This window comes from Vombatus ursinus, unplaced genomic scaffold (genome assembly GCF_900497805.2).
Source record: "Vombatus ursinus unplaced genomic scaffold, bare-nosed wombat genome assembly UNPS02014799.1, whole genome shotgun sequence".
Classification (NCBI taxonomy): Eukaryota; Metazoa; Chordata; class Mammalia; order Diprotodontia; family Vombatidae; genus Vombatus; species Vombatus ursinus.
In genome coordinates this window covers 5,628,302-5,655,068 of record NW_020954577.1, presented here as the reverse complement: position 1 = coordinate 5,655,068, position 26,767 = coordinate 5,628,302, and the positions used below count along the sequence as shown (strand labels likewise).

The following is a 26,767-nucleotide window of genomic DNA, read 5'->3' as shown; positions in this document are numbered from 1 at the left end:
TTATTTGAGGTAGGTATAATGCCGATCATAGGGATAATGTCTCTCAGACTATAGAAAGGAGCAGTGAATTTTGGGTTGCTGCATTTTCTGTCTAGCTAAGGGTCAACAGTTTTAATCACCCATAATTATAAAACTGTTAACTATCTTGGATATGTCTTTATTTTATTTTATTTTTTTTGGTAGATGTGTCTTTATAAAAGATAATAGACTTTGGCCTTCAAAACAATGTATCTGGAGATGTGCAGAGAGAGGTCTGGGATCTCCCTGCCTTGCACATTCTGTCTCCTGATACAGATTGCGATCCATGCTGCCCACCCGGGTGACTCTTCAGCTCCTGAGTTTTGCAGCATCCCTTGTGGTGCAGCCTTCTTGCTTTCTCTGCATCTTGTAAAGTGACTGGGGGTGGGGCACTTGAATGTCCGCTGCTGGTCATCCTTTGTCCTGGGCCATCGTGAGCCTGTTTTTTTTTCCTGTTGTACATTAACCTGACGATCTCTTTCTCATGATTTTCTCTGCAGTTCTTTGTTGATCATAAGTTACGGCTCGTTCACGTTGCTGTATGTCTAGGGCCTTCTTGGTGATAATAATTTCCACTCCTTCAGAAACACTTTTCAGTATCTCATGGCCATACAATGACGTTGTTAGAATATTGATATTATTTCCTGAAGGCAGTTTAGCTTCTTCCCCTCCTAATGTTCAGTTCTGGACCTGGCTTATTGTCTGTTTGTATAGCCTGTCCCAGATGCACAAACTGATGAATGAATGAATGAATGAATGAAAAGAATTTGTTAAATGTTTACTGTGTGCGAAATACTTCAGATGGAAATAAAAAATTAAGACAGGATGTGCTCTTAATGAACTTATGTTCTAAACTGGGGATACAACACATAACAGGGCTTTAGCTGCAAAATTGATCAAAGGGCCTGGTGATCCTTGGGATGCCACTGTATGCAGTGTGCCAAGATCCATAGGGCCTGGGGGCACGGAGGGCATCGTAGCGAGGTATGTGGTAAGGCTATTTCTCCTTCCTACATGGATCCTGACACCTATACTCCATCTCGTTTCCTGTGGGAGGGAAACTGGAGTCTTTGCATTGGGAGAAGGGTTGGTGGGGAGGATACTCAGTCAGCCATCTGTTGCAACAAGCACCACTGGCCAGCATCCTTATGAAAGTCTGAACTGGGTGGTGACTAGTCACCGGCCTTTAGAAGGACGGAGAAATGCTTAGGGAATTGTTTAAATTCTCTGTACTGGCAAATCCATTTTTTTTTTTTTTAAAGGCAATTGGGGTTAAGTGACTTGTCCAGGGTCTCACAGCTAGTAAGTGTCAAGTGTTTGGTCTGAGGCCGGATTTGAACTCAGGTCCTCCTGACTTCAGGGCTGGTGCTGTATCCACTGTGCCACCGAGCTGCCCCAAATCCATTTTTTTTTAATGATTCAAAGTCTATTAACCCAGGAAGTAAAGACCAACACCCTTTCTGTGATCGATTCGCCCGAAAGCCACAGAAGTGCCTTCTTTGCAACGATTTTAAAGACATTTAGTGACAATATTTGTATGATCATATATGCTCTTATTTGCCTGATTGTATGCTATTTTGTGTCCCAAATATAGTTTCCTATAAATCCCAGATTTTGAAACTAGATAAACACGGGAAAACTTTGTCATAATAACAAAATAGTTTGTCCTAGATTCAAATTGTATTTAAATGAAGTATCTTTCTTCATGTTTTTCATGAAATATATGGGCAACCTGAATATCTTTTACTTGAGTATCTGTTCTTTAAATACACAATATATTTTGTGTATGTGAGAGAGATGGAGAGAGAGAAGTAAGAGTTTTTGTGTTTCACTCTTCAGCTTTGATATTTTGCACATCTCTAGGCTTGAGGGAGCACGTGTCCCAAGAAAACTCATGTCATATCATGAGACATCTTGAACTGGGTTTTTTGTTGACAACTTAAACTCAACATGTCCTAAAATGGACGCATTATCTTTCCTTCATAACCCCCATTATTGTTGAGGCATCACTATCTGCCCAGTCTTTCAGGCCGCTGGGAGTCATTCTGGACTCCTTACTCTCCTCCTTCGTCTCCAAAGGTCTCTTGATATCATCTTCGTAACCTCTCTCCAGTACTCCCCTTCTCTCTTCTGATGCTGGCCCTACTTTGGTGAAAGCCTTTCCCACCTCAGGCCTGGACCACTGCAGTAGCTGCGGGGGGGGTGGGTGCAGAATGCCTGTCCCAAGTCTCTCCCCACTCTGGTTCATCCTCCATTCAGCCAGCTTCAGTCTGGTTCTCCTAAAGCCCAGGTCTGACCATGTCACATCCCCCACTCAATAAACTCCAGTGGCTTCCTGTTGCCTCCAGCAGCAAATACAAAGTGCTCTGTTTGGCCTTCACCACCAGCCTCAACACCAGCCCCCCTCCTGCTTTTTCCAGTTTTCTTCCCCCTCATTCTCTTTCCCCTCTCCACCTCGAGGCCATCGACATGGGCCTCCTTGTTGTTCCTCACATAAGATACTGCATCTCCTGACCCAGGCCATTTTCTTTCTGTCCTTCATGCCTGGAATTCTTTCCTTCCTTATCTCTGTCCTCAGCTTCCTTGACTTCCTTCAATTCTCAGCCAAAATCCCACCTGATGCAAGAAGAATAGCCGATTCTCCTCAATGTTAGTGCCTCCCCTCCCTTCATTATCTGTAGCTTATTCTGTCTGTCCCATTGGTATGGCTGTCTGCATGTTGTTTTCCCCCATCAGACGGAGCTCCTTGCACACAGTGACTGTCTCTCCAGCACTTGGCATGTAGGGGGTCCTTGTAAATGCTACTTGATTGATAAAATTAAAACCAAACCTGCTGTCCTATCTTTTTTTACCTGTCATAAAAGAACAGTTTAAACAAAAATTGGTTGCAAGGAAGAGAGTTTTCTGCATATGTTTAGCCGCTGGATTTCATGCACACAAATTTTTTTGAGTAAGAACAGACCTTAACTCGTTAGGTGGTCTGAAGCAGACATGATTGGCCATCAATATGTCGTGAGCCTCATCAGTTCCTGCTCTAGCTAATAACAGCAACAGCTAGCATTTATTAAGTACCTACCTTGTGCCATCTACTATGCTAAGCACTTTATAAATATTCCATTTGATTCTCATGACCTTGAAAGGGGGTGGTGGTGGTTCTTTTATCCCCATTTTACAGTTAAGGCAGACAGAGGTGAAGTGACTTGCCCAGGGTCACACAGCTAGAAAGTATCTGAGGCTGGATTTGAACTCAGGTCTTCCTGTGTTTAGCACCCCCTAGCTGCCTATTTATGTATTTTTTAGTGGGGTTTTTTTTTTGTTTGTTTGTTTGTTTGTTTATTTGTTTTGTTTTTGCTAGGCAGTGAGGTTAAGTGACTTGCCCAGGGTCACACAGCTAGTAAGTGTTATGTGTCTGAGGGCGGATTTGAACTCAGGTCCTCCTGACTCCAGGGCTGGTGCTCTATCTACTGCGCCACCTAGCTGCCCCCTGTTTATGTGTTTTTAACCTTCATGAAATGAGAGGAAATACTGGAGGGTGATTTAGATGCTGTGCCTAAGAGAGGATTGAAATGCATGATCTGCTGCCCTTGACGGCATATTCAGATGGCTCAGAACTGACTCGGGGGGAGGTTTGGGAGGACACGGGGTGGAGGTGTGTGAATCTGAAGCTTTTTTTCTGCTAACTTAGGCTCATAGATTTTTAGGAGTCTTATCTGACAACCTATTATCAAGATTGGATTTTTGTTGTAAAAAGGTGTTCATGCTGGTACACTGCCTGGATTTAACCTCACCCCTGCCCCCATCCATCTCTTCCTCATTTTAATAAGTTCTTTTTCCTTGATTATAATTATGAGAGTTTCCTGGAAATTAATGCATTTACTACTTGGCAATAGGCAAAGAGGTACATTGATTTTTCTTCCACATGTTTGGGTTAAGGTGGTTGTTTAATGTGAATATTAGAGCATATTGATGCCAGAGATTTGGTTTAAGTTGATAATTTTCTCCACAGATCCTTAGATGAGCAAAAATAGCTAAGATAGTTGTAAATAAATTTCAAAAGTCAGTTTTTACCAATGGCAATGTTGTTTTCCAGCCTTACATTAAACAGTTGTCAGCACTTAGACCATTCTTTTTTTTTTTTAAGTTATTTTTACAACTGAAAAAAAATCTGCTTTCTCTTCCTCTCATGTCCCGACCCCTACCCCAGTTATTTATATATCTATCTCACTTTGCACTGAGTCCATCATCTCTCTGTCAGGAACTGGGTAGGATATTTCAGCACGAGTCCTCTAAATGTTGTGTCAGACAAGTATTTCAAAGTAGTTAGTCTTTACAGTGTTGTTATAGTCTTATAAATTATTCTCCTGGTTCTGCTCATTTCACTTGCATCAGTTCATACAAGTCTTCCCAGGTTTCTCTGAAAACCCCATCTCCATCATTTCTTAATAACATTCCATCACATTCATATACTATAATTTGTTCAGCCATTCTCCATTTGGTGGGACGCCCAATCAATTTCCAATTCTTTGCCACCACAGAAAGAGCTGCTGTGGTTTTGCACATGAGTCCTTTTCTTCTTTCTCTTTGGGGATACGGACCAGTATGGATGGATATCTCTAGATCAAAGGGTATGCATAATTTAATAACTTCTGAGTCTTAGTTGCTTCCCAGAATTTCTGAGCCAGTTTATGGCTCTGCCAGCAGTGCGTCACTGTACCGGTTTTCACACAGTTCCTCCAGCATTTGTCATTTTCCTTTTTTGGGTCAACTTTGCCAATCTGATGGGTGTAAGACGGATCCTCAGAATTGTTGTAATGTTCATTTCTTTCAATTATTAGTGATTTAGAGCATTTTTCATATAGCTATTTACTTGGTGATTACTTCTCCTGAAAATGAAATGAAATTCTTATCATTTGACTATTTATAAATTGGGGAATGGCTCTTATTTCTATAAATTTGAATCCATTCCTAACATCTTAGAAGAGAGATCTTTATCAGAGAAACCTGCTGCAAAGATTTATTTTACCAAATTACTTGATTCTCTTCTAATTTTTGCTGCATTGGTTTTGTTTGTGCAAAATCTTTTAATTTTATATAATCAAAACTGTCCGTTTTAACCTTCTGTGTTCCTCTGTCTTTTGTTTGATCTCGAGCTCTTCCCATATACATAGATCTAACAGATAAATTTCTTCCTTTGTATCTCTAATTTGTTGATGATGTTAGCTTTTATATCTAAATAGTTACTAAAGTTTAAAGTAATTCTTACAGAAATTGACCTTCAAGTTCATGTTCACATGAAACCCTTACCGAAAGATAATAAAAATACTTAGTTGTCCTTCAAATATAGTCTGATTTCCTTCGGATTCTGGCATCGTTGAGTTACACGTGTAAATAAATCCTGTTGAATTATGTTTTATGCAGGATGATGATGAGAATGTCCTTACTGCTCCAGAACCTCCAAGCCAGCTTTTACATGCTCATGGGACGGGCTTTTGCTTTGATTCCAGGTAATCTTAACCTTTTCCATGTAGAATTCATGCTTTGTATATAGTTTCAGAAATTCTTAGTTATTCAGTAGGGTAGATGATATGGGGAATTTCAGGTTGCTTTCATCCTTATGGATGATTACAAAGAAACGATTGGAATTATGTGCTTCATTTTACTTATTATAAGGAACCATTTTGGGAGCTCAGTAAGTAAAATGCGTAAGACCAAGGGTTGAGCTTTCGGTGAATGGTTCTCCTTGCTGATTCTTTGTCTCGGTGAGCTGGGAATGGGGTTCTCTTGACCTGCAGGAGACGTCTGGGTCTTTGGAGAGGAACAGCGAGGTCACTGACATGAGGGAGGGGCTTGGCAGTGGGAGCCCCAGGTGTCTATTCTGGAGTGACCTACAGTTTTCTGAGAAGCAGTGCTTAGCATGTTAGCATGCATGCATTTATGTATCAGAAACAGGTAATGATTTCGTGTCCCTATCTCTTCAAGCTTTGATGTGCACAAGAAGTGTCCCCTCTGTGAATTAATGTTCCCTCCCAACTACGACCAGAGCAAGTTTGAAGAGCATGTCGAAAGTCACTGGAAGGTGTGCCCCATGTGCAGTGAGCAGTTCCCTCCAGACTATGACCAGCACGGCTTTGAAAGCCACGTTCAGACCCATTTTGATCAGAATGTTTTAAATTTTGACTAGAATGTCACTTTTTATTATGCATTATACCAGTTTACCATTTAAAAAAAGATCACTTCCAATAGCTAAACCATATCTGATAAAATATCTACTGCATTTTTCTGACTACTTACATTCTGTGTTACCTGTGTACAATGCAGTAGAACTAGGGTCAGGATCAATATCTGGCTTATCAGCAGATAGCAGTTTAACCTCTGTTTCTTTCACCTGCTCTAAGAAAAGAAAGAAACTCTTTGTGTGTGTGTATCTTTATTTATTCCTCGATTGTGAACATTATATCATTAAAGGATACAGGGATTATTTTAATGTGACAGTGGAAAAAATTATATGGTGGTAGGTGACTTAGCCAACTGATAACAAGTTTCTGTCGAATAGCTGATTGAGCATGATTAAATATTATGTAATAAAAAGTATTTCTGATAGCAATCTCGTGGAGTAATTCTTTGGGTAACCTTCAAAAAATGTTTTAATTTATTCTATGAACACAGAGTTTTTTAATCTTCTTTAGAAGTTTAGATGCATGCATGATGAGATTACCTGCTCGCAACATAGCAAATACCTCTGGTACATGTGAAATGTTTGCCTTAGGAATTAATCTAAGAAAGCATATTTTGCTTTAATCCAGTATTTTTATGAATTAAAAATATTATAATTAGATTTATCTGGATGATTATTTTAAAATCAGCTTACAGTTGTATTTATAGCTAATGGAAAAGTGGTCTTGGCAAAACCCCATGATGCAAGTGGAGAAACCTCCACACCAGACTCTCTGCTGCAGGCCTTGGGGTTCTTGGCCTGTACTTGCAGGGGGTGGTTTTGTGCATTTTGCAGAGTTTTTCTGTTGAGCATAATTTTAAAAATTATGTTTCTAATTAAGCAATTAAAAATGTGACAGACACACCAAAATGAAGGTCATGTGTTTCTTTAGTTAAAATTTGTTTCTTACTGTATAGTATTCATTATATTAAAGGTACACCCATATTGGAGCTCTGTGGCTGTTGTATTTCATTGTTACCCAGTTAATTTGTAATAGTATAGTTAGGGGCTCTTCACCTGGGGTTCATGGATCCCTGTGATTGTAGGAGATCAGTGAGTTTGGTTTGTTTTTGGTTTTTTTTATATTTTGATAAATTTTTTTTTCACTATAATCAGTTTCTTTTGTAGTGTTGTGTGCTTTCTTTTATGTGTTTGGAAACATTCAGGAGAAAGGTCTACCTAGTCTCCGCCGCCACTGGGACTCTTCCTCTTCTGTTTTGGCTCAGTCCTTCTCTAAATTAGTAAATTAGCACCACCTCTGCTGTTACGCTGAAAGCCTGGAAATTCCAACGGTGTTGTTTCACGGGTTTCACGATTTCATTATTTATTAGCACTTAAGCAGATTGTTTAAACTTGCCCTGAATTTAGTCATCATTTAAATGATTGGGTCAGGCTCAGCTCGGTTATAGGATGCTTTCCAAGTCGTTTTACATTATGGCCTGTGTACGTTTTCGCACTTGGATTATTGTTTGGATAAGTTTGCACTTCTGAGAACTTAGGGGTCTGGGGTCTGTGAGGTCCTCCTAAGTTCTGAACCATATAGAGGGTCCTGTCTCCCACCCCTAGATACCTCAGGCTGCAGATGAGGGGGGAGAGTTTCCTCATTCCTACTTCCCTACATAGATGAAACCACAGACTGGTACTAAAAATAGAATCCTAAATTGAGTTGGAAGGAATTTTAGACATCACCTCGAGTTCAGCTGTTTCATTTGGGAGATGAATAACAGGCCCAGAGGTGCCATTAGGCCCAGAGTTAGAGGAAATCTTCCCAAGACCCACCCAAGAAGGACTTCCTGACTCTGTGCACAAGTCCTGGACAAGCTGGCTCAGGGCAGCGAGCGCCCCTCTTTGGAGCCTTGTCGGGGGGTGGCTAGAAGACCGGGTGGGGGTGGGGCTTTGGTTCTCCCCTCCTGTCACCAGTATCATTGTGTGTGTATAATGTATGCCCATTAGGGATTGTGTATGCACCCATTATCGGGGCCTATTCCTTAAAAAATGTAATTTTTTTCAAATCAAGGGTCACACAGTTTTCACCATGCCACACGCAGTCTGTGTCAAAACAGGACATCTGGTCTTGTTGTCCCTCCTGAATTTTTTGACCTTACTTTGATCCAGAGGGTTTGATCCAACATTTTAGGTAGAGGGGGCCACAATGTAGTTTTGTTTTCAAGTGAAGTAATTGAAAGGAATCAAATAGGATGTGACTCCGAGCAGTGCTGGGCAATCAGACGTCAGTCCAGGTGAGACAAGAGTCAAGGAAGGGTCATTCTTGCTTTGGGTCAGAGGCAGTTTATTTTAAATGTGATCTGATTTACATTTGTAAGCAGCTTTCTCAACAGGAATTCTATATCAATACATCACCTTCAGTCCAAACAAACCTCTGTCACTTTCAAACTTAAATGTTCTTTCCCCCCAACAAAACATATGAAAATATAATTTAAAGCACAGTTTTCACAGACACAGTACAATACATTCACTATACGCGGTATAACAAAATAGTCCCGTCCTTACCTGTTTAGTAATACTGTCACAAGGAATAGGTAATTAGAAGCTGGAATTGATTTCGTAACTGAAAGGAAGTCCCATGCATGATGATTTTATTGTATGACTGTTTAGCTGCTGAGTTAACTGATGCAGCCTGCAGACCCTGGCCCAGGAAGGAGCGTGGCGTGGTTGACTGCCCAGAGCCCAAGGGGGCCCTGCCAGGCACCAACTCGGCGCTTCTTCAGTCTGGGGCGTCTTTGAAACCTAAATGGTAGCACTGTGTGTTCAGAACCACGATCGTGCCTTCAGAGATCTGAGGGAAGTGTGAGAGGGCGTTTTCTTTATAAGCACTTAAAAACCCCTCATTAGGAAGGATCCAAGGCTGATGAAAGTAGATGTTTGCACATCTGGCTAACAGATAATTGTCATCCTTTCCAAGTTTGGTAAGTGTCCTGGAAAAAAAAAGGGCCACCTGCTTCCCAGCTGTGTCGAAGACCTTTCATCGCACGTGCACAGGCCACAGGGGGAGAGCACTGTCATAAGCAGCCCCAACTCGCTTTTTACCAATTTGTTTTGTGGGAAGTTGGCCGTCTCAGAGCAATTTTTATTGCATAATTAGGCAACTGGTAAACTCATGTTTCAAGAATAGCACTTGGGAGAAAAGAACCCTCGAGGCATGATGGTCCTGTTCCTGAGGAAAAGCTCAGGAATGGTCCCGATAAAAGTGAATGCTACATGGGCCACCTCGCTCGCCCTTCGCTTTGACCACCTGTTGCCAGAAGCACTTCATGTCAGTAAGGCTCAATGTCTTATTTCGGAAAAGTGAATTCTAAAGCTAAACAGAGTTCCGATTGGAATGCAGACACCTAGAGCGTGAGGCGAAACGTTTCCCTCCCCAAAGTCTCACAAATACCAGCCTGGAGGGTCTCCCCCTGAAACATGCTTAGAGCTTTCATCTTGATTTGCTGCCACAGGCACGATAGGGCAGGAGTTGCAAGAATTGGCAACACATAAAACATCAAATCTGTTGGCAATGGAGAACTACAAAGTGCTTTAAGACTTCATCTGAGGATGAAGAGAGAGCTAAGTTTCACACACACAATTTGCACTCTTAAGTATTTCAAAGTGTTTCCAAACAGATTTTAGGGGAAATACTTCAGTGGATCTTGGTCCTCAAATATCTGATGGGCATGAATTGAGCATCCAGCACCATGCCTTGCACTTGGTAGGCACTCGATGGATGGGTGGATGGATGAAGGAATGGAATACACCTCATAAAAAGTCATTTCTAACATTAAAATGATTGTTTGCTCAGTCACATGGCAAGATCTTCAGCATTTCAAAGGGGAAAAAAAGATTTGCAAGAAAATATAAAACACAGAAAGCACACCTCTTTATGTATGTTATTTAAGTATGAAAATATTTTTAGCATATTATGTTAAACATTCTTTCTTATTTATATTTCCGATACCTAATGCCTGGCTAGCCATGGGTCCGAGCTCCCCTAGGTAAGGCATGTTAACCGGCTTGACAACAGTGGTGGTGTCTTGGTTTTGCACACGTGTGAGTTGACGTATTGAGAAATTTCAATCACATTACAATCTTGAAATAAGCTCAGTGCCAGGCTTCCCCCCAAGCTGGTAACCCTGCAGTACCATTAAACCTATTTGCCACATGCCCTCATTTTTATTTTGTTTTGGGGAAGATATTCTGAAGAGCCTAGAGCTTTTGTCTGTTTTAGCACCTTATATCAAAGTAATGAAAATGGTGGGTATGGTTGATTACATGTGCAAATGTACAAAATCATTAACTCTACAAAGGTAACATTCCAAAATTACAGAAAAAAATTTAAAGCATGCATTTAACTCTTCTTTTAAAGGGTTGCTGAACGCTTCCCTTGACAAAGGTGGCTGTTTTCAAAAATCAGCAACTGCTGGTGAGGATTTCTTGGCACAGCTGGGACCAGCGGGTTATTGCTGCATCTTCCTGATAATCTCCGCAGACACGGGGGGGTGGAAATTGATGGTGTGGTGCCGCAGGCCCTGAGCGGTCTTGTAGCTCTTCCCGCAACGGCATTTGAATGGCTTACGGACACGGATCTGTGTTCGGTGGCCGTTCTTGGCATGGTACTTGATGCCATTGACATTCTGCAAAGGAGAAAGAAACGATCAGCCTTTCTGAGGACGTGTGTGGCGGGTACTCGGGTCCTGCTGTCCAGGACCTGGGGTAGGTGGGCTGTAGGGTGGGGTGTCCCTTTGACACAGCTCGCAGGATCATACACGCTTGGGATCTGGCAGGAACGTTTGTTAGCCATTATTTACTCCAGCCCCGTCATTTTGCAAATGAACCGATTTCCCAAGGTGCTTGTGAGCTATGCCAGTAAAAATCAGAATCTGGGTTCAAACCCTTGTCTTCGTACTTGAGACAGCCTGATGTATTAAGTGGGAGGAGCCCTGGATTTGGACCTGGTTGGACCACCTTTGGACAAGTGACTTCACCTCTCTGTGGGATCAGGTGATCAGTAACCCCCTTCCCAGTTCCAGGTCGCAGGACCCTAGGACTCCTAACTCTAATGCTGCTTAGGGTCATTATTCAGCTGCGTTATGTGTTAAGTCCAACTTGGTGTGATACCACGAGGACATAACCATTAGTTACATTTTTCTGAGTTCTGTGCTTGAAGGATCATCACCACAGTAAACGACATTAAGGCTCTCCATCTCCCAGGATGGCCCACTTTTCTCATGATCTTCAACACAAAATCTGAACAGTATTCTTCCCCAGTTCCTACCATGGAATAATTGCTCTTTACAAAAGTCAACTGTTAGTGCAGAGAGCACAAACAGTGGGTGGAAATGGGATGCCTCTCCATCCCGTGACCAAGAACTGAAAACAAAACTTTTTAATCCTAAAAGAGCTGTTTCTCCACCGTTATGTAATTAAACATCCCTGGGCCCCCCAAAGGGGCAATGCCCTGATGGACTTAGAGGATTGATTGGCTAGCCTGTCCTCAGCATTGGAAGATTATTTTAAGAGGGAAGATTCAGGTGGCCACTTTCCACTGTCTTATGTATGTCGTTTTGAATGAAGTAAAAGGAGATTTTGGGAAAGTGGGGTACTGGGTGTGGAGTATTTCTTACAGTGTATTGCTGATGTCAATTTTGCTGAACTGCTCCGGTCACAAAGGTTGGCTCCCTTATTGGGAGGGGGAGAGAGACATTCCGAAATGAAGGCGATGGATAAAGAGCAATAAAATTCATAAACAACATGTTTCTGGTGGTCACTTTCTTGCTTGGAGTCACCCTCTGGCACAGGGATTAATTTGTTAACCAAGAGGCAGACATTTTTCTCATCCTTCCCATTCCCACAACTTGCTTGCCTACCCCAACCCTCAAACATTTAAAAGCCCAGCATTCCTCCTACAGCATTTTTATTTCAACAAACAGGAAGAGAGATTTCAGTGTTTCCACCTAATTCCCCGTGACATGCACTTCAGGATCACCAAGGAAAGAGGCATCATAGATAGGGCTGTGTCTCCAACAGTGATGTCTTCACCCCAAACCGTCACCAAGCTCTTTTCCCCACTTATTAACCAGTGTCAACTGAAATACAGTTAACGCTTATTCCAGCAAAAAAAAAATCTTAATAGAAATTTGTAACCAACCATATCCCCAAGGTAAAATAATACCTATTCACTCACATACTAATTAAAGATTTGAAATTAGAAACGCATCTAAACTTTAAAAAAAAATGAAACTGAAGCAATTCCTTCTTCTGCCAGCTGAATGTAGATTCCCCAACTCATACTGGACGGAGAAAGGGAGAATCCCTGCCCTGTTCTACCCAGAGCTGTCGGGGCCATCCTCAGAAATCCCCATGTGGTGGGGATTATTCCCTTCATCTTCTGGGTGCTAACGCTGTTGCCAATAGGGCTTTAGAGTTTACAAAGGGGAGAGTGTTTAAAAGGGAGAGAGAGGAAATGGATGTACTGAGTATAGACGGCTTTTTAGCCAAAAAGAGGAGGAAAGACGGGACGAGACTAGCATTGAGGGTTTTTTTTGGCAAAGAAACGGAGAAATAGGGGTATGTTTGTAGGCAGCAGAGAAGGATCCTTTAAGTAGGCAGAGACTGGAGATGAGTGCGGATGGCAGAATGGGCTTCCATTCTGTTACAGAAGGGTTTCCCCTCTTGCTTGCAGTTTTCCACAAGAAGCTCAGTGACCACTTGTCAGCTGTGATGGAGAGGGGATCTGGGTTCAGGCCCAGGCTGGAGGAGATGTCCTCCCAATTTGGAGATTTGGTGATAAAATTGTCTGGTGACCAGAGGCAGATTGCAAGACTTCATAGGCTCAAATGACTCCAGCCTTTGGTCCATCCAGCTTCTATTTATTTATTCACTCATTCATCCATCCAGCAGATACTTATCAAGTGCCTTCACAGGGCCCCTTTCAGGGGAGGAGAGTTAGAAAACATTCCCTTTCTTTGTTTTCAAACAGTTCTCCTGGCTTTGAGATGGGTCATTAAAGAGTCCAGTCACACCTCAGGGGCCCGCACCACTCACACCTTGATGAAAAATACAGAGGACTAAAAATAAAGACAAACCAATGGCACATTCCACGGGGTCCACGCTACAGAAATTCCATCTCAATTGGTGCTTTTACTCCTAATTAGGTTAGGGAAGAGTTGGAACCAGAAACTTCTTAAGCCCCAAGAATCCAGTGAAATCCATGTGAAAACCAAGCCCCTTCTGCCCCAGAGCCCTCAGTGGAGCCTGTTGTTGGGGTGATGGTGGGCTCTTGACGCCCTAACCCTAATTGCGCATGGTTAATGTAAACAGTCGTTGCGTGTCTGGCGTAAGCTTGCTGAGTTTGGAAGGAAAACGCAGCCAAACCCGTATATCAGCTTTACTGGAAGTTAGCCGGACGATTATATACTTTGAAACACGCTCCCTCGTTCTAAGGTTGATTTATAGGAACAGAAGAGTTTTAAAGCTCGTAGGAACCTTAGGGATCCATCTATAGTCTGCTCCTCTATCCCCCAACCCTATTTTGTAGATGAGGAAACTGAGTCCAGGAGAAGGGAAATGACTTGCATAAAGTCACACGGGGCCTGGGATCCTCTGATTCCCAAAATCTGGTTTTGATCTCACTGCAGACCTTTTCTTCTCTCCTCACTCCCCCCCCCCCCCCAATCAAGTAATTTGTTTTGCTTCCCTGCTTTCTCTTTGCAAGCCAAATTGTCATTAAAGTAAACTCCAACTGCGTTGTATATAACAATTTTGGGGGCCCCATTATCACCACTTTGAAAACACTGAGGAATAGCTTTACACAGTATTTCAGGGAGAAGATACTTCCCCTGAAAGGGATGATATTAATACACCCAAAAGGAGATGCTGTATAATGACAAATATGCCTACTTCCAAATCTACAAAAATCTTTATGGAAATGCTCAATATATCCACTGAGTATGAGTAGCTAAATACTAAAAGTTGCATCTTCTCAATGAAAATATGACAAGGGAGCTGCCAAGCTTGGACAGAGGTATGTGTTCAATGATCTTCTAATTACGTGGGCCAGTGGAGGTGTACATTTCATGGGGGTGTCCCGTGAAAGGTCCCAATGGGAGGGATTCTTTTCTGGGTGTTCCTGTATACAGATGATACTGTGTTGATTTCATTATGTCCCATCTCATTATGGGGTCTCCTCAATGAGATCAATGATAATACATGGCCTTTTAATCCATACAGGAAACATTAAATGAATTTTATTTTTAGGTTATTTCAGTCACGTTTGAATCTTTGTGACCCCTTTCGGGGTTATCTTGGCAAAGATACTGGAGCGGTTTGTCATTTCCTTCTCCAGCTCATTGGACAGATGAGGAAACTGAGGCAAACAGGCAAAAAGTGACTTGCCCAGAGTCACACTACTGCTAGGTGTCTGTAATTGGATCTGAACTCAGGAAAATGATTTTTTCTGACTCTGGGATTATGACACTGCCTAGTTGCTCTCATTAAACGAATAGAAAATGTTTATTGTCCCGTGACATGTAGTTAGATAAATATAGAGGTTTAACATTGGTTAGAAACATCAGTCTCACAGGTGAGGCATAACTCAGTGGCATCCTTTCTGATAAAAAGATCTTAGGGTCTTAGTGGGTTGCTAACTGGATGTGGGTTAATACTGTGTCTATAACCAACAACTTTGGCTGCAAAGAGAAGCATCTGGCCTGGGACTAGAGAATGGACAGTTCCTTTGTCTTATTGCCCTGGTCAGGTCCCATCTGGTGTCTTGTGTCCACTTCTGGACAATGAATCTTAGGAAGGACACTGATAAGCTGGTGAGTGGACAGAGGGGGGCAACCGGTCCAGTGAAGCGTCTCATGTCGTCTGAGGATCACCTGAAGAAGAGGGGGTTGTTCAGGTTGAAAAGGAGGATTTGGGGGGACGTCATCAGTCTCTCCATGCATCTGAAGGGCTGCTGGAAGAGAGATGAGCATTCCCCTTGGACCCAGAGGACAGCACGAGGGGAGGCCAAGTGGCCGACAGGCAGATTCTTTGGCATTTAAACCAACCCGACCCCTCCCTGTATTTCTAGTTTTAATGCTCCTGCCCGGGATGACTGTGCCTCACCAGTCTCCCCGTGGTCTTCCTGGCCTGGGACACTCCTTCCTGGTCTCTGTCCTGAATCTCTGGCCTTCCTTATGTCCCAGGTCTCTCCATGCGTGTGTCCTGCATGTGCTGATTGACATGGGTGGGATCTCCAAACAGAACAGAGACTCCTGGAGGGCAGGGACTCTGAACACCGAGTGCCTGGCACGCTGGCTGATGGACACGCTGAAGAGTTATCTGCAGGCCTAGGGAGGGAGCACATCTTTCCCATGGAGCCTAGACAAACGTCTGATGGCTGTTGTAGTGGACGTACCTGTCCCACTGTGCGCTGGGTGCCACGGTGTCCGCGGGCCTGTCCGACCCCGTCCTGTGCACATGCGATTCTCTGGGCAGCCCGCTGAGCCAGTCCATCAGAGGCATAGCCGGGAGAAAGAGCCTGTTCTGGATGGCATCTGGGGATGTCGTCCAGACGGTCTCATGATACCACGGCTCCTCGGTCCCAAGGCCCACCCTTGTGGTACAAGGTGCACAGTCCCTGGCTGCCAACCTGTGCCATTAAAACCTCAGGTGATAGAGCATCAGCCCTGCAGTCAGGAGGACCTGAGTTCAAATCCGGCCTCAGACGCTTGACACTTACTAGCAGTGTGACCCTGGGCAAGTCACTCAACCCCACTGCCTAGCAAAACAAAACAAAACAAAACAAAAAAACCCTCAGGTGGTCCAAAGAGTAAAGGAGAGGGCGTGGTGGGCATCGGCGGGCTGCTGCATATTCCCAGGAGACTTGGATTCAAATCTGACCTCCACTGCTGAATTGTGACTTTGGGCAAGTCACTGCCCTTCCCTTTTTCCTCTATAAATCAAGGACCCTGCGCTGTGTAGGGTAAATCCATGTGTAAATCTCCCAGTACCACGTGATCTCCATGTGCAAACCTCCCCACTAAATCTTCAGTTATAAGGTCCCCTCCGTGGCCCTGAGTGTGGGGGTGCAATAATCCCTGGTGGCCTCAGGCGTCTGTGGCAGTATCCGAAGGGTGGTGAGGCTGATCCCCCTGAAGGACAATGTTCCTCCTCCTTGATCAGCGATCTCAGAGCCCCGGTGAGTGCTCCAGGACATGTATTGTGGTGAGTCCAGCTGCGTGAAGAGCACCGATTATGCACTGACTGCATGCACAGCGCCGGGAGAGGCTGGCATCCTAATGGGGAAGGTTTCAGTGGCGGTCAGATGCAGGGATCCCGAGGTCCTTAGGGGCAGTGGCCAAGCCAGTGTTAATGCCTTTCTCCGATAAAATCCTATGAGTTTCTGATACTGAGCCACCAGACAGGGCCAAAGGCTCGGGTGACCACAACAGGAGTTGTGGCTGATGCCCTGCAGGGGCAGCCGAGCTACATCTCCAAGGCGGTGCCTTCCCCCCATGAGGGCTGCAGGCGCTGGGTTGGAGCGCCACAATGCCAAAGTTCTAGGTCTCGGTCCAGGCTCCTGGGCCGGCTCCTGGCTGAGGTGGTGGAAGTGGCCCGGCCTGGCCGGCCCATGCTGCCTCCTGTCTCTCTCCCTCAGTCTACCTGGCTGCTTCAGCCAGCCTGTCTTCCCTGTCCAGTGCAGGACAACAGAGTGCGGCTGGTGGGGATGAGCGGCCCCTTCTCCCTCGGAGCCGCCTCTCTGAATGATGCCCGAGGAGGGCTGGGTGGGGAGCAGGGCTGGGCATCTGAGACGGGCTGTCCCTCCCCAGCGCCTGCGCCCGTACTGACCGCGGCTGGTCAGCAGTTATTGCTGGGGCTGCTGGAGCTGAAAGCCCAAATTTCTGGACGGCCAGTCTGATCTACTTGTCCTCAATGCCATACCACAAAATCCTGAGACTTCAGAGGTCTTCTCCAAGCCAGAGAACAGCCCCTTCCCCCACATCTTAGTGGACAGTGTCATGGACTGCGGCTAAAACTATTCGACCCAGACTCCGGGAGCTGGGGAGCGTCCTATAAAAGGGGGACGACACTTGAACCCTCAGCCCACGGGAGGAGGAGAGGAGCCAGTGAGACCAGGCACGTGAAGGCGGCTAGTCTGGACGCCCTCTGCTTTTTCCCACTCCCCTTTTCCCTCATTCCTTTTGAATTTATTTTAGAAATAAATGTAGCCAAGCCCCCTCCCCTATGTGTCTGATCCTGAACCTCAAAGGCAAACCTCCAAGGCCTTCCGCCTCTCCCCTGGAACTCCCCAGTGACCGGCTTGCTCTTCCCTGCTGCCATCCCCTGCTCCAGGTGGCTGCCCAAGTGATATTCCTGAGCCAGGGCTGATCTCACTCCTGCTCAAGAAGGTGCCGTGACTTTCTATCGTCGCTAGGATAAAATACACAGACTCCTCTCTCTGGCAGAGGAAGCTGGAGCCTGGACTTAGCAAGACCTAAGTTCAAATCGGAGCTCAGACAGCCCTGTGACCCTGGACACGTCACTTAACCATTGTCTGCCTCAGTTTCCTACCTCCTGGGCTTGCTGGGAGTGTCTCCCCCCCCCCCCCCCCGACCCTGCATTACCCATTTGCTCCCTGGTCTGACTATATTGGCCCTGATGACAAATGATGCTCATTGGGCCAAGGCCCAGCCTGGGAGGGGCAGGGAGGACCAGCTTGCTTCCTGGGCAATAATGAGACTATGAAACAGGACAGACAGAATGCACCAAATTACAGGTTTCTCCTATAAACAGGCCTTTTTCACTTTAAAAAAAAGTCTTTTTGAAATGCCAAGTTGCCCTGGAGGGGAGAGGAGAGAGGAGGAACCTGAAACCCTCAGGAGTGTCCTCCTTCCCTCTTCAATGACCATGGCCTCCAGGAAGCTCTCCCGTTGGCTCAGCGGTCCTTCCAGATGTCCAGGAAGAATTCTTCCTGCAGCAGGGCCTGGTGGAGGCGGGCTTTGACAATGCGGGATCGAACCCTGGCGCTGGCATTTCCTACCTGGGCCTGGGGCTTCCCATGCCCGGCCTCAGTGTCCTTCTCTGTAAAATGAAGGGACTGGATTTGCTGGCTTCTGAGGGCCCTTCCACGTCTACGACCTGACTCCTAGGTCGAAGGTTTCATCTCAGCTCTGCTGGCCAGAACAGGGCAGCAAAGAAAACGTACCCATCGCTCCCCTTTGCTCTGACTTCACCGATAGAGTTGGGCTCTGTCTTGAGCGGCGCTACAAGTCCTGGGGTGGCTTTCCTGGCCTTCGGAAGAGCAGGAGCCACCAAGGAGGGTCAGTCTGGGTGCCTCTCTCAGGCCTGGGTCTCCACGACCTGGATTAGCAAACCCGCCCACATGCCAGGTACATTTCTGGGTTTAGTATTTCCATTAAGCACTTCCACAGCTGGGTTGTAAAGAGCTGCTAAAATATCATGGAAAATTTTGCAAGTTTGTTTTTGGAGACACTTCTGGTGAGCAGAGAGCTCTGGGCCCCCAGCCACTCACAGAGATAAAATATGGTGGTGATGGCGGGCTGGGCCTCCACCAGTGGCGGGGACGGATCGTGAAATCATGGGAAGAGAAGAGCCAAGGGGAGACCCAAGGGAGTGTGGGGGAGTGAGAACATTCCCAGCTAGACGTAAAAACCTGTACTCTTGACGATGTCTGTGGATTCTTCATAATTCAAAGGAGTCTAAAAACCACCCACGGACCCTCAACTGCGGAGAGCCGGTGACGTGATTATTCTTCTTCGGATGGACTCCCACCTTCCCCGTCCCAATTCCCAGGGAAGACGTGAATTTGGAGAGATTAAGAATACAAGGGGCAGCTAGGTGGCGCAGTGGATAGAGCACCTGCCCTGAAGTCAGGAGGACCTGAGTTCAAATCCGGCCTCAGACCAAACACTTGACACTTACTAGCTGTGTGACCCTGGGCAAGTCACTTAACCCCAATTGCCTAAAATAAAATAAAATAAAATAAAGAATACAGTAAAGTTTCCATCGCTTAAGCAAAGCCCAGGCTGGATTGATTTCCCAGTTGGGGCACAGAACTCATCGTCCTTCCGCTGGAAGAGTGGAAGAACCCTGAAAAATGTGTACAATAACAGCCATGCTGAAAAGATGAGCAACTCTGAGGGGCTTACGGCTCTGACTGGTGCGGTGACCCACCGTGATCCACCCAAGGATGGGGGGTCCATGACGGACCTCCTCTTGAAGGAGAGTTGATGGACTTAAGATGGCAGGAAGGAAGGAAATAAGGGAGTGTTTAAGGTGAGTGTTTAAGGATGTACTCTGTGCACAAAACACTTAAATATGATCTCCTTTGAGGAGCAGGTACTATCACTTTACACTCGGGGAAACTGAGGCAGGTGGAGGTGAAGTCCAGGGACACACAGCTAGGAAATATCTGAAGCTGGATTCTAGACCCAGTGTTCTGCTGCCCTGCCCGGATGACACAGCACCTGGCCAGGACAGCCACACATTGATTGTGTGACCCTGGGCAAGTCATTCAGTCTCTACCTTAACTTCCTCATCTGTGAAGGAAGGAAGGCCGAGGACCAGAGAGGACGCCTGGGGCGGGGCGGAAGGCACAGGCAGGGCGGGTTTGGGGGTTTACCTTGTATCTTTTTTTGCATCCAGGGACGGGGCAGGCAAAAGGCTTCTCGTCCCCTCCGTTCATGCACATGGAGCTGAGGATGGCCTCGGAGCTGATGGCGCTCTCCGTGGTCCATGACTCGTCGCTGTCGGATTCCTCATAATCCGCCTCCTCCTCGTCGTATTCGCTGCCTGAGACATGTGAGAGAGAAGGGCATGAAGAGAGTGAGGCCCCCTCCCCGCAGGCCAGGCCTGGCCCAGTGAGCCTCGGGGCCCCTCCTACTCTGTAAACCAGTGCAGGACAATGGGGACAGTTCTGGATCTAGAGTCAGAAATTCTGGTCCCCTTGGCCTTGTTTTCCCTCACTGGGCAGATCACCTGTAAAGCCCCCTCCAACACTAAGCTCCCACGGGAGCCATCATCATCATCCTGTTTATCAGCCGGCTGCCTAGACTTCAGGAAAGGTGGAGACAGCTAAAAAGCACGACCTTACTCGGCCCCCAGCCCCACCCCGCCCCTCACCAGTTGGTGTCAAAAATCCCAGTTTGAATTTTGTTTCCTTGTCTTTGAACTGGTTTTTAAAAATAATATTTCTTTCTAATTAGTTTCCTTTGTAACCTGATATATTTCATTTTATGCATTTAAAAGCATTGTTCTGAGACTTGACCAGACTGTCAGAGGGGTCTGTGGCACCAAAAATGTTAAAGATCTCTGGACCAAGTCTAAGTGCTGAAACCTCGCTTACACTATCAGTCATTTACACTTTAGTATGAATGTGTTTCACATCCCTGTGTGACAGCAGGTTTTCATGAGAGACAGGGAGAAGAGCAAGAAGACCCTGGCAGGTGAGGGAGGGGACCGGGAAGCAGGAGCCACCTAAGTGGGGAGACAGAGGCCACAGGCACTACAGAAAATGTTTGCCTAGGGCCGGTCTTATTTGCTACCCTGGGCGAACATTTCCAGTCGCATTTACTCACAGGGAACTGGAGACACTGCTTCTCCAGAATGCTGGGGCTGGAGGGGCCTCAGAGGTAATCAAGTGCAACCCCTTCATTTTATAGAGAAAGACCCGAGGCAAGAGAGGGGAAGCAGCATCCTCTCCCCTCCCCCACCAAAACAGCTCCTTGCTACCCAGGCCTTTTTCATCGGCTCTCCCTCAGTGATGGGCCCACCCAAAGACAGCTCCAGTTTTAGCCTCCTCGCCACCGGGCAAGTGCCTTGACCTGCTCCACTGGGTATCTCTCAGAAACTCGACCTCCCCATTTGTCATTTGGCTGGGGGTGGGGGAGGGAAAGCCCCAGCTCCACTGCCTGAAGGGCTTTGTGGATTTTTTTCGTTTTTAATTGGCTCCAAGTGGCTGGGTCAGGGCTGGCCTTCGCACAAGGCGACCTTGACGACCATAATTCTCCAGATCATAAACAGCGTAAAATAATACGTTGACAAGCTCTAATGCATTTACAAGCCCTGTGGAATAAATAGGAATTAGAACACAACATTAGTAAGAATTATATGGTGGCGGCGACTGGCCTTGTGAAATGCATCCCCAGGTGTGAGCAGCACTGGGGACAGACGGCACGGGGGCTGCTCTGGGCTTCCCCAGGCCTTCTATGCCAGGCACCTGCACCAGTACTTAATGTCACCGTGATCAGCGTTATAACTCTTTGGAGGAGTCAGCGCTGCCCCAAGAGCATCCCCTTTCCCTCCTCCAGACCTGCCAGGTGACCCTCATTAAAGGAGCTGAGGCCGGCCTTCTCATTCCTCCCCCTCGGCCTCCATTTCCTCACTGGTGAACTGATGGGATGGGTCTCAGCTCTCTGCGCTTCTCCCACCCTGTTCTAGAAGGGCCAAGGCAGCTCCATCTCACTCAGTATGACAGAATTTGCCCCCAACATTAGCAGTGCCTGGTACACAGTAGGAGCTTAGTAAATGCACATGACCGCATTTTCCTTTTTGCGTGGGTCAAGCAGATTGAACCTAACACTTCCATAATAACGCTGCTGTGGCTGCTGCTAATCAGCATTTCTAGGATGCTTTAGGGTTGGGCCAGGCTGGGGATCACTCACGCTATATACAAACCAATTCCCTGAACAATCTGCAATGCTTTGGAAATTCTCCCTAAGTAGGGCACATTTTGGCACGTCCAACTCTAAAACAAATGCCACGGGGCACTGCCCTTTCAGATGGCATTTCTCAAAGCCTCACAAGCAAGACCTGGAAATCTGGAATCGCTAATTTACTCATCTAATTGGACTAATTTATTAACCTGAATACCAAGAGAATGAGGACATTAAAAAAAATCCAAACCAATTCCGTGTTAAATAGAGCTGAGAGAAACATGAGAACCTGACGCACCCTTCTGGACGGAGATCTGAGGTTCTGTCAATGTTCTGAAGAGCCTGATTCCCTCAGTCTGGGGGCCCCCTTCATGGACACTGCTCCATTCATTTAAAGGAGCATTTATTAAGTGGCTGCCTAGTGCCAGGAACACACAGAAACAAAGCAGTCCCCCTCTCTCAGTACTAGTGATACTAAGCATTAGTATTTCTATAGCGCTTTAAGGTTTGACAAACATTTTATATGTGTCATGTAACGTGACTGTTACAACCCTGGCAGGTAGGTGCTATGAATACCCCCATTTTACAGAGGAGGAAACTGAGGTTTGGCGCTTTGGTGGCTTGCAGGTGGCCTGCTATGGGCCCTCGGCACCCTCAAAACTCAACCTGGATCAGATGTGGATGGCCATCTGATGTACATGTGGCAGCCACTGTCCTAGCTGTGACAATCCAGCCTGTGGGCAGGGGGAGGTGAGTTCCCACCATCAACACACACACAGACACATGCACCCACTGGGCTCTCCCATCTGGAAAGTTTTCTGGGAGTGATTGCAGTGTCTCCCACAAAGGTCTGCAGCCACGACAACAGTTCCTGTGCTTTTCATCTTAGGGAAGAACTAACCTGAAGCAAAAGCACTGGTTATGGGTAAATTAACGTGAGCACACACTTAAAGAAAAAACTCCCCCCTGCTAGATGGATTTCCGACAACTTCTCAGCAGAGAAATGAAAATCCTCTAATAGGTCATTTCCAACTCTTCTTTCTTTCATCTTGTTCCTTGAAACAAACACCCTCACATTCAGATAAATGGGTGACCTCCCGGAGCGGGTGTTCCCTCCCACAATGCAGACGTCAGCCCATCCTGTGTGGCTTTTGTCCATGTCCTCCCATAATTTCACCACTGAGGGTCTATCCGCTGAGCTGGGAGCCTTTCTCGTGTTCTCCTGATCACATAATGACACTGATGGGGCACATCCCACATTCATGCCACGTGGTCGACCCATCTTCTCTGCAGCTGAGACGTTTCTTTGGAGTCCTCCCTGACCCCTTATCGCCTCGGTCTCCCAATACCCTGGTCTAACCCTGCCCCTCCTCCATTCTAAAAGCAGCTCTGCCTCCTCCTAGTCAGGTCATAGCAGGGGGGCCCCTGACTCCTGCATCCCCTAAAGGTCAGGAAGGTTTTCTTGACTTCAAACCTAAACTGGCCTCCTGGCACCTTTCCCTGCTAGTCCCAACTTGGCCCTCTGGGGCCTAACCCTCTTCCATAGGACCGTGCAATATCTACAGATGGCTGCCATGGCCCCCGCCCTGATTAAAGTTTGGTCATTCTTTCCCGCCATCCTCCTCAGGATGGACCTGGCGTCCTTGACCTCCTTCCTTTGATCCGGTACATTTGTGTGTGGGGGTGGGGTGGGGCGGGAGTCAGGGGTAGGGGGCTAGGTTAGTAACTTTCTCTTGGCTCCAAATACTAACTCTTAATTAGATCACAGGTTATTAGGGAGTATTCACAGGAGTGCTGAGACCCCTCAGTGTCCTCCCACTTGAAATCGGGACCCTGCGTGGGTGGCTGGCCTCTAGGAATGTGCAGCCAGAGTGGTCCAAGGGCTGTTAGGGGAGAACAGGAGGCCATCTGTGCCCAGGTCATTTCAACTGTCTGGAACGAATCAGCCTCCCCTGTAAAAGGACTGTCTTTGAAGAGATGCCAAATACCCAAAGAGAGAGTGGTTCAGTCAAAAGGCCAGCAGCATTTACTGAGCACCCGTGAGGCTCCGGGCAGGGTCCCTGCCCTCAGGGAGCCTCCATTCTGGGGTGAGAGCAAGGCTTCTGCATCACAGAATCCATCCATCCCACACCAGGACAGCGGTAAACACGCCCATGCCTTAGAGGACCCACAGGGGTCATTGTAGGGTCCCAGCAGAGTGACAGGGAAACTGGTCACTGCGCCAGCGTGGGTGCAGGCAGTTAAATGGGCAGAGGGGAGAATCTGGAGTCAAATGATCTGGATGTGAATCCTGCCCATGCTATTTGCAACGGTCTTGCTTTGGCGGTAGCTTCCCCTTTTGGGGCCTCAGTCTCCTCATCTGTAAAATAAGGGGGGTAGTGACTGGGCTCATCTCCACAGACTCTTCCAGCTTTAAATCTCTGAACCTAATAAATCATGGCACCCCTTTCTGGACAGGGTCACTAGTCTAGTAGTCCGGGCCCATTTCAGAAACGGTGTGCCTGTAGGGCAGAAGGCCTCTAACATTGAGGCTCATTCCACTTTTAGGGACAAGATGGAGACATGAGGGTGGGGCGCTGGTACAGCTGGGTGGGTAGACATGGAGCTGGTTGAAATAACTGTGACCAGAAAGTGGTGATTAGTGATGAGCTAGAAACTTTGTATGCATTTGTATCTATAAACTTTATCTTTATGCTGTGTCTGTTGTTAAATGTATTTGTGTGCTCCATTAGATATGTGTGTGGGGTGGGGCGTAGAGATCGTTTCATCCCTTGCACTTGTAACCGTAGCACCTCGCTGAGTACCTTTAATTTAAGTTTAATAAAGGCATTTAATAAGTGCTTATGGATTCACTGTCAGCTTCGGGAGGTCTCTAATGGAGTGCCTCAGGGATCTATCTTTGGTGCTACTGGTTCAACGTTTTTATCGGTGACTCTGATGAAGACACAAATGGCATTCTCTATGGAGGACAGGAAGCCTGGGATGATTAGGTAATCCACTGGATGAGTCTTGATCTCTGGGAACTCTAGATCGGGTCTAAAAAAATGAAACTCAAGGGGGTGAAGCACGAAGTCCTGTTCTAAGGGCCAGTGAATGAGCTGCGAGAGAGAGAGAGACAGAGAAAGTGAGTCAGAGAGAGACAGAGACAGAGAGAGAGACAGAGACACAGAGAGACAGAGACAGAGAGAGAAAGACAGAGACAGAGACAGAGACAGAGAGCGGCTCAGCGGAAAAAGAGCTGATGCTGTGATGGCCCCGGGGCCGGGCAGGAGCCAACGGTCCGGCCAGCAGCTGCTCTCCAAGCCTCCCGGTGTCTGCAGCGCGGGATAAGCTGGGAGGGCGGCCGGCACCAGAGGAAGGGGCCCGGGCCCCGCCACACGAGGGTCCGGGAGGAGGCGACGAAAGGCCGTCCTGTGGAAGAGAGCTCCTCCTGTTTCGTTCCTCCCCCGATGCCAGAAGCGGGCACGAGGGATGGACGCCGCCACTGTGTGGCACCGTACCACGATGGGCTCCCCCGGAGAGCGGCCCCAGTGAAAGGCGCTGTCACCTGCAGAGGGGGGTTTCTGAGCACACGCGCCCTGAGCCTCACGTCAGGGGCACAGGAGTAGAGCAACTGGGTCAGGACCAAGGCCTCCTCTAGCTCTGGGTTCTAGGGTTCTTTTTGTCGGTGAGAGTTTTCGTGAAACCTGAGCTCCCGGTAGAAAACAGAGATGACGGCAGATCCGTGACAGAAGCCCTTCCCTGAAGCCGACATCCACCCCTGACTTACAGTCCGCAAAGTGAGCCAACGCCCATGAAGGCCAATTAAAAGCGACCCTGGCTTGTCCCATCCGGCCAAGACGTGGCTTGTTTTCTGGCCGGTGGATGCACCGTTAAACATGAGCTTTGACGGGTGCAGAGCCACGTTTTGTGAAGGTAAACAACACGAGGCAGAGGACGTGGCCAAGATGACCTGCGCTGCCTAGAATCCCGGGCGTTCGAGCTCATCCAGCACCCGGATCACCTGGGCCACTGCACCAGCCAGACCGCACGTCCTCCACAAATCGCCGGAATCATCTTCCCAAGGCACAGGCCGCGCCTGCTCACAGATGTTCAGGGGCTCCCCACCCCAGGCTTCCTTAAACGCCTGTGCCCCCTCCTAGAACGGAAGCTTCTCAAGGACGGGGACCGTCTTGTCTTTATGTTCCTAGTGCCTGGTACCTGGCACAAAGGAGGAGCTTAGTAAATGCTTGCTGGGTTGGATTTGTGGCGTTTACCGATTTCTGAAAATGCCCACACAGAAAATTTAACACTCGGCTCCAGCAAGCTGGTACAAGCTGGCCCCGGCGCCCCCGGGGGCTAGCCTTCCAAAGCCCAGGTGTTGGGGCTGATCACGACGGGGCATCAACAATCTTTGTGAATGCAGCTGCAGCCGCCACAGATGAAAGGACCTCTTTCACATGTTCCTCCATGGATCTTTCTAGACCTATCATCCAATTTTTTTTTTTCCTGAGCATGAAATATTACATGCCTCCTTTATGGAATGTGAAAAACAAGTATCTGCCTGGAGAAGGCTAAAATGAAGATATGGCACTGAGAAAAACACTGTAATGGACGAGATGAGAGGCACTGAGGAAGCATAAGAGAACTACGCTTAATGGGGCATTGAGAATGCCCAGCCCTCCCCTGGCACTGCACAGACAAAAGCACAGGCAGGGCGTGTACCGAGAAAACTGCTCCAAGGGGGAGGGACATCTCAGGGATTTCTCGGCCACACAACGGGACCCTGGAGGCTGGCTGTCTGGACCCATGAGGCAGCCGGCCCTCTGACACCAGGCGTGGCATTTCATGGAGTGTGACTTTCAGATTCCAAGACTCAATCCGATCAATTCCAAGA

The 26,767-nt window shown here is 47.0% G+C and overlaps 2 protein-coding genes across 6 annotated transcripts in view; one reads left to right on the top strand and one right to left on the bottom strand.

Moving 5' to 3' along the window:
* Positions 1-6,622, top strand: part of LOC114050440 (tax1-binding protein 1-like) — a 72,592-nt gene extending 65,970 nt beyond the window's left edge. For all 5 annotated transcript variants that reach the window (XM_027872123.1, XM_027872122.1, XM_027872121.1 and 2 more), the window contains 2 exons: positions 5,437-5,522; positions 5,998-6,622. In XM_027872123.1, the coding sequence (XP_027727924.1) occupies positions 5,437-5,522; positions 5,998-6,199 (288 nt within the window). In that variant the 3' untranslated portion in view covers positions 6,200-6,622. The remainder of the gene's footprint in view (positions 1-5,436; positions 5,523-5,997) is intronic.
* A 1,883-nt stretch (positions 6,623-8,505) lies between these two features.
* Positions 8,506-26,767, bottom strand: part of LOC114050288 (juxtaposed with another zinc finger protein 1) — a 42,312-nt gene continuing 24,050 nt past the window's right edge. Inside the window, exons 2-3 of the mRNA XM_027871899.1 lie at positions 19,860-20,029; positions 8,506-10,863 (exon numbers count right to left, since the gene is read on the bottom strand). Of these exons, the coding sequence (XP_027727700.1) occupies positions 10,687-10,863; positions 19,860-20,029 (347 nt within the window). The 3' untranslated portion in view covers positions 8,506-10,686. The remainder of the gene's footprint in view (positions 10,864-19,859; positions 20,030-26,767) is intronic.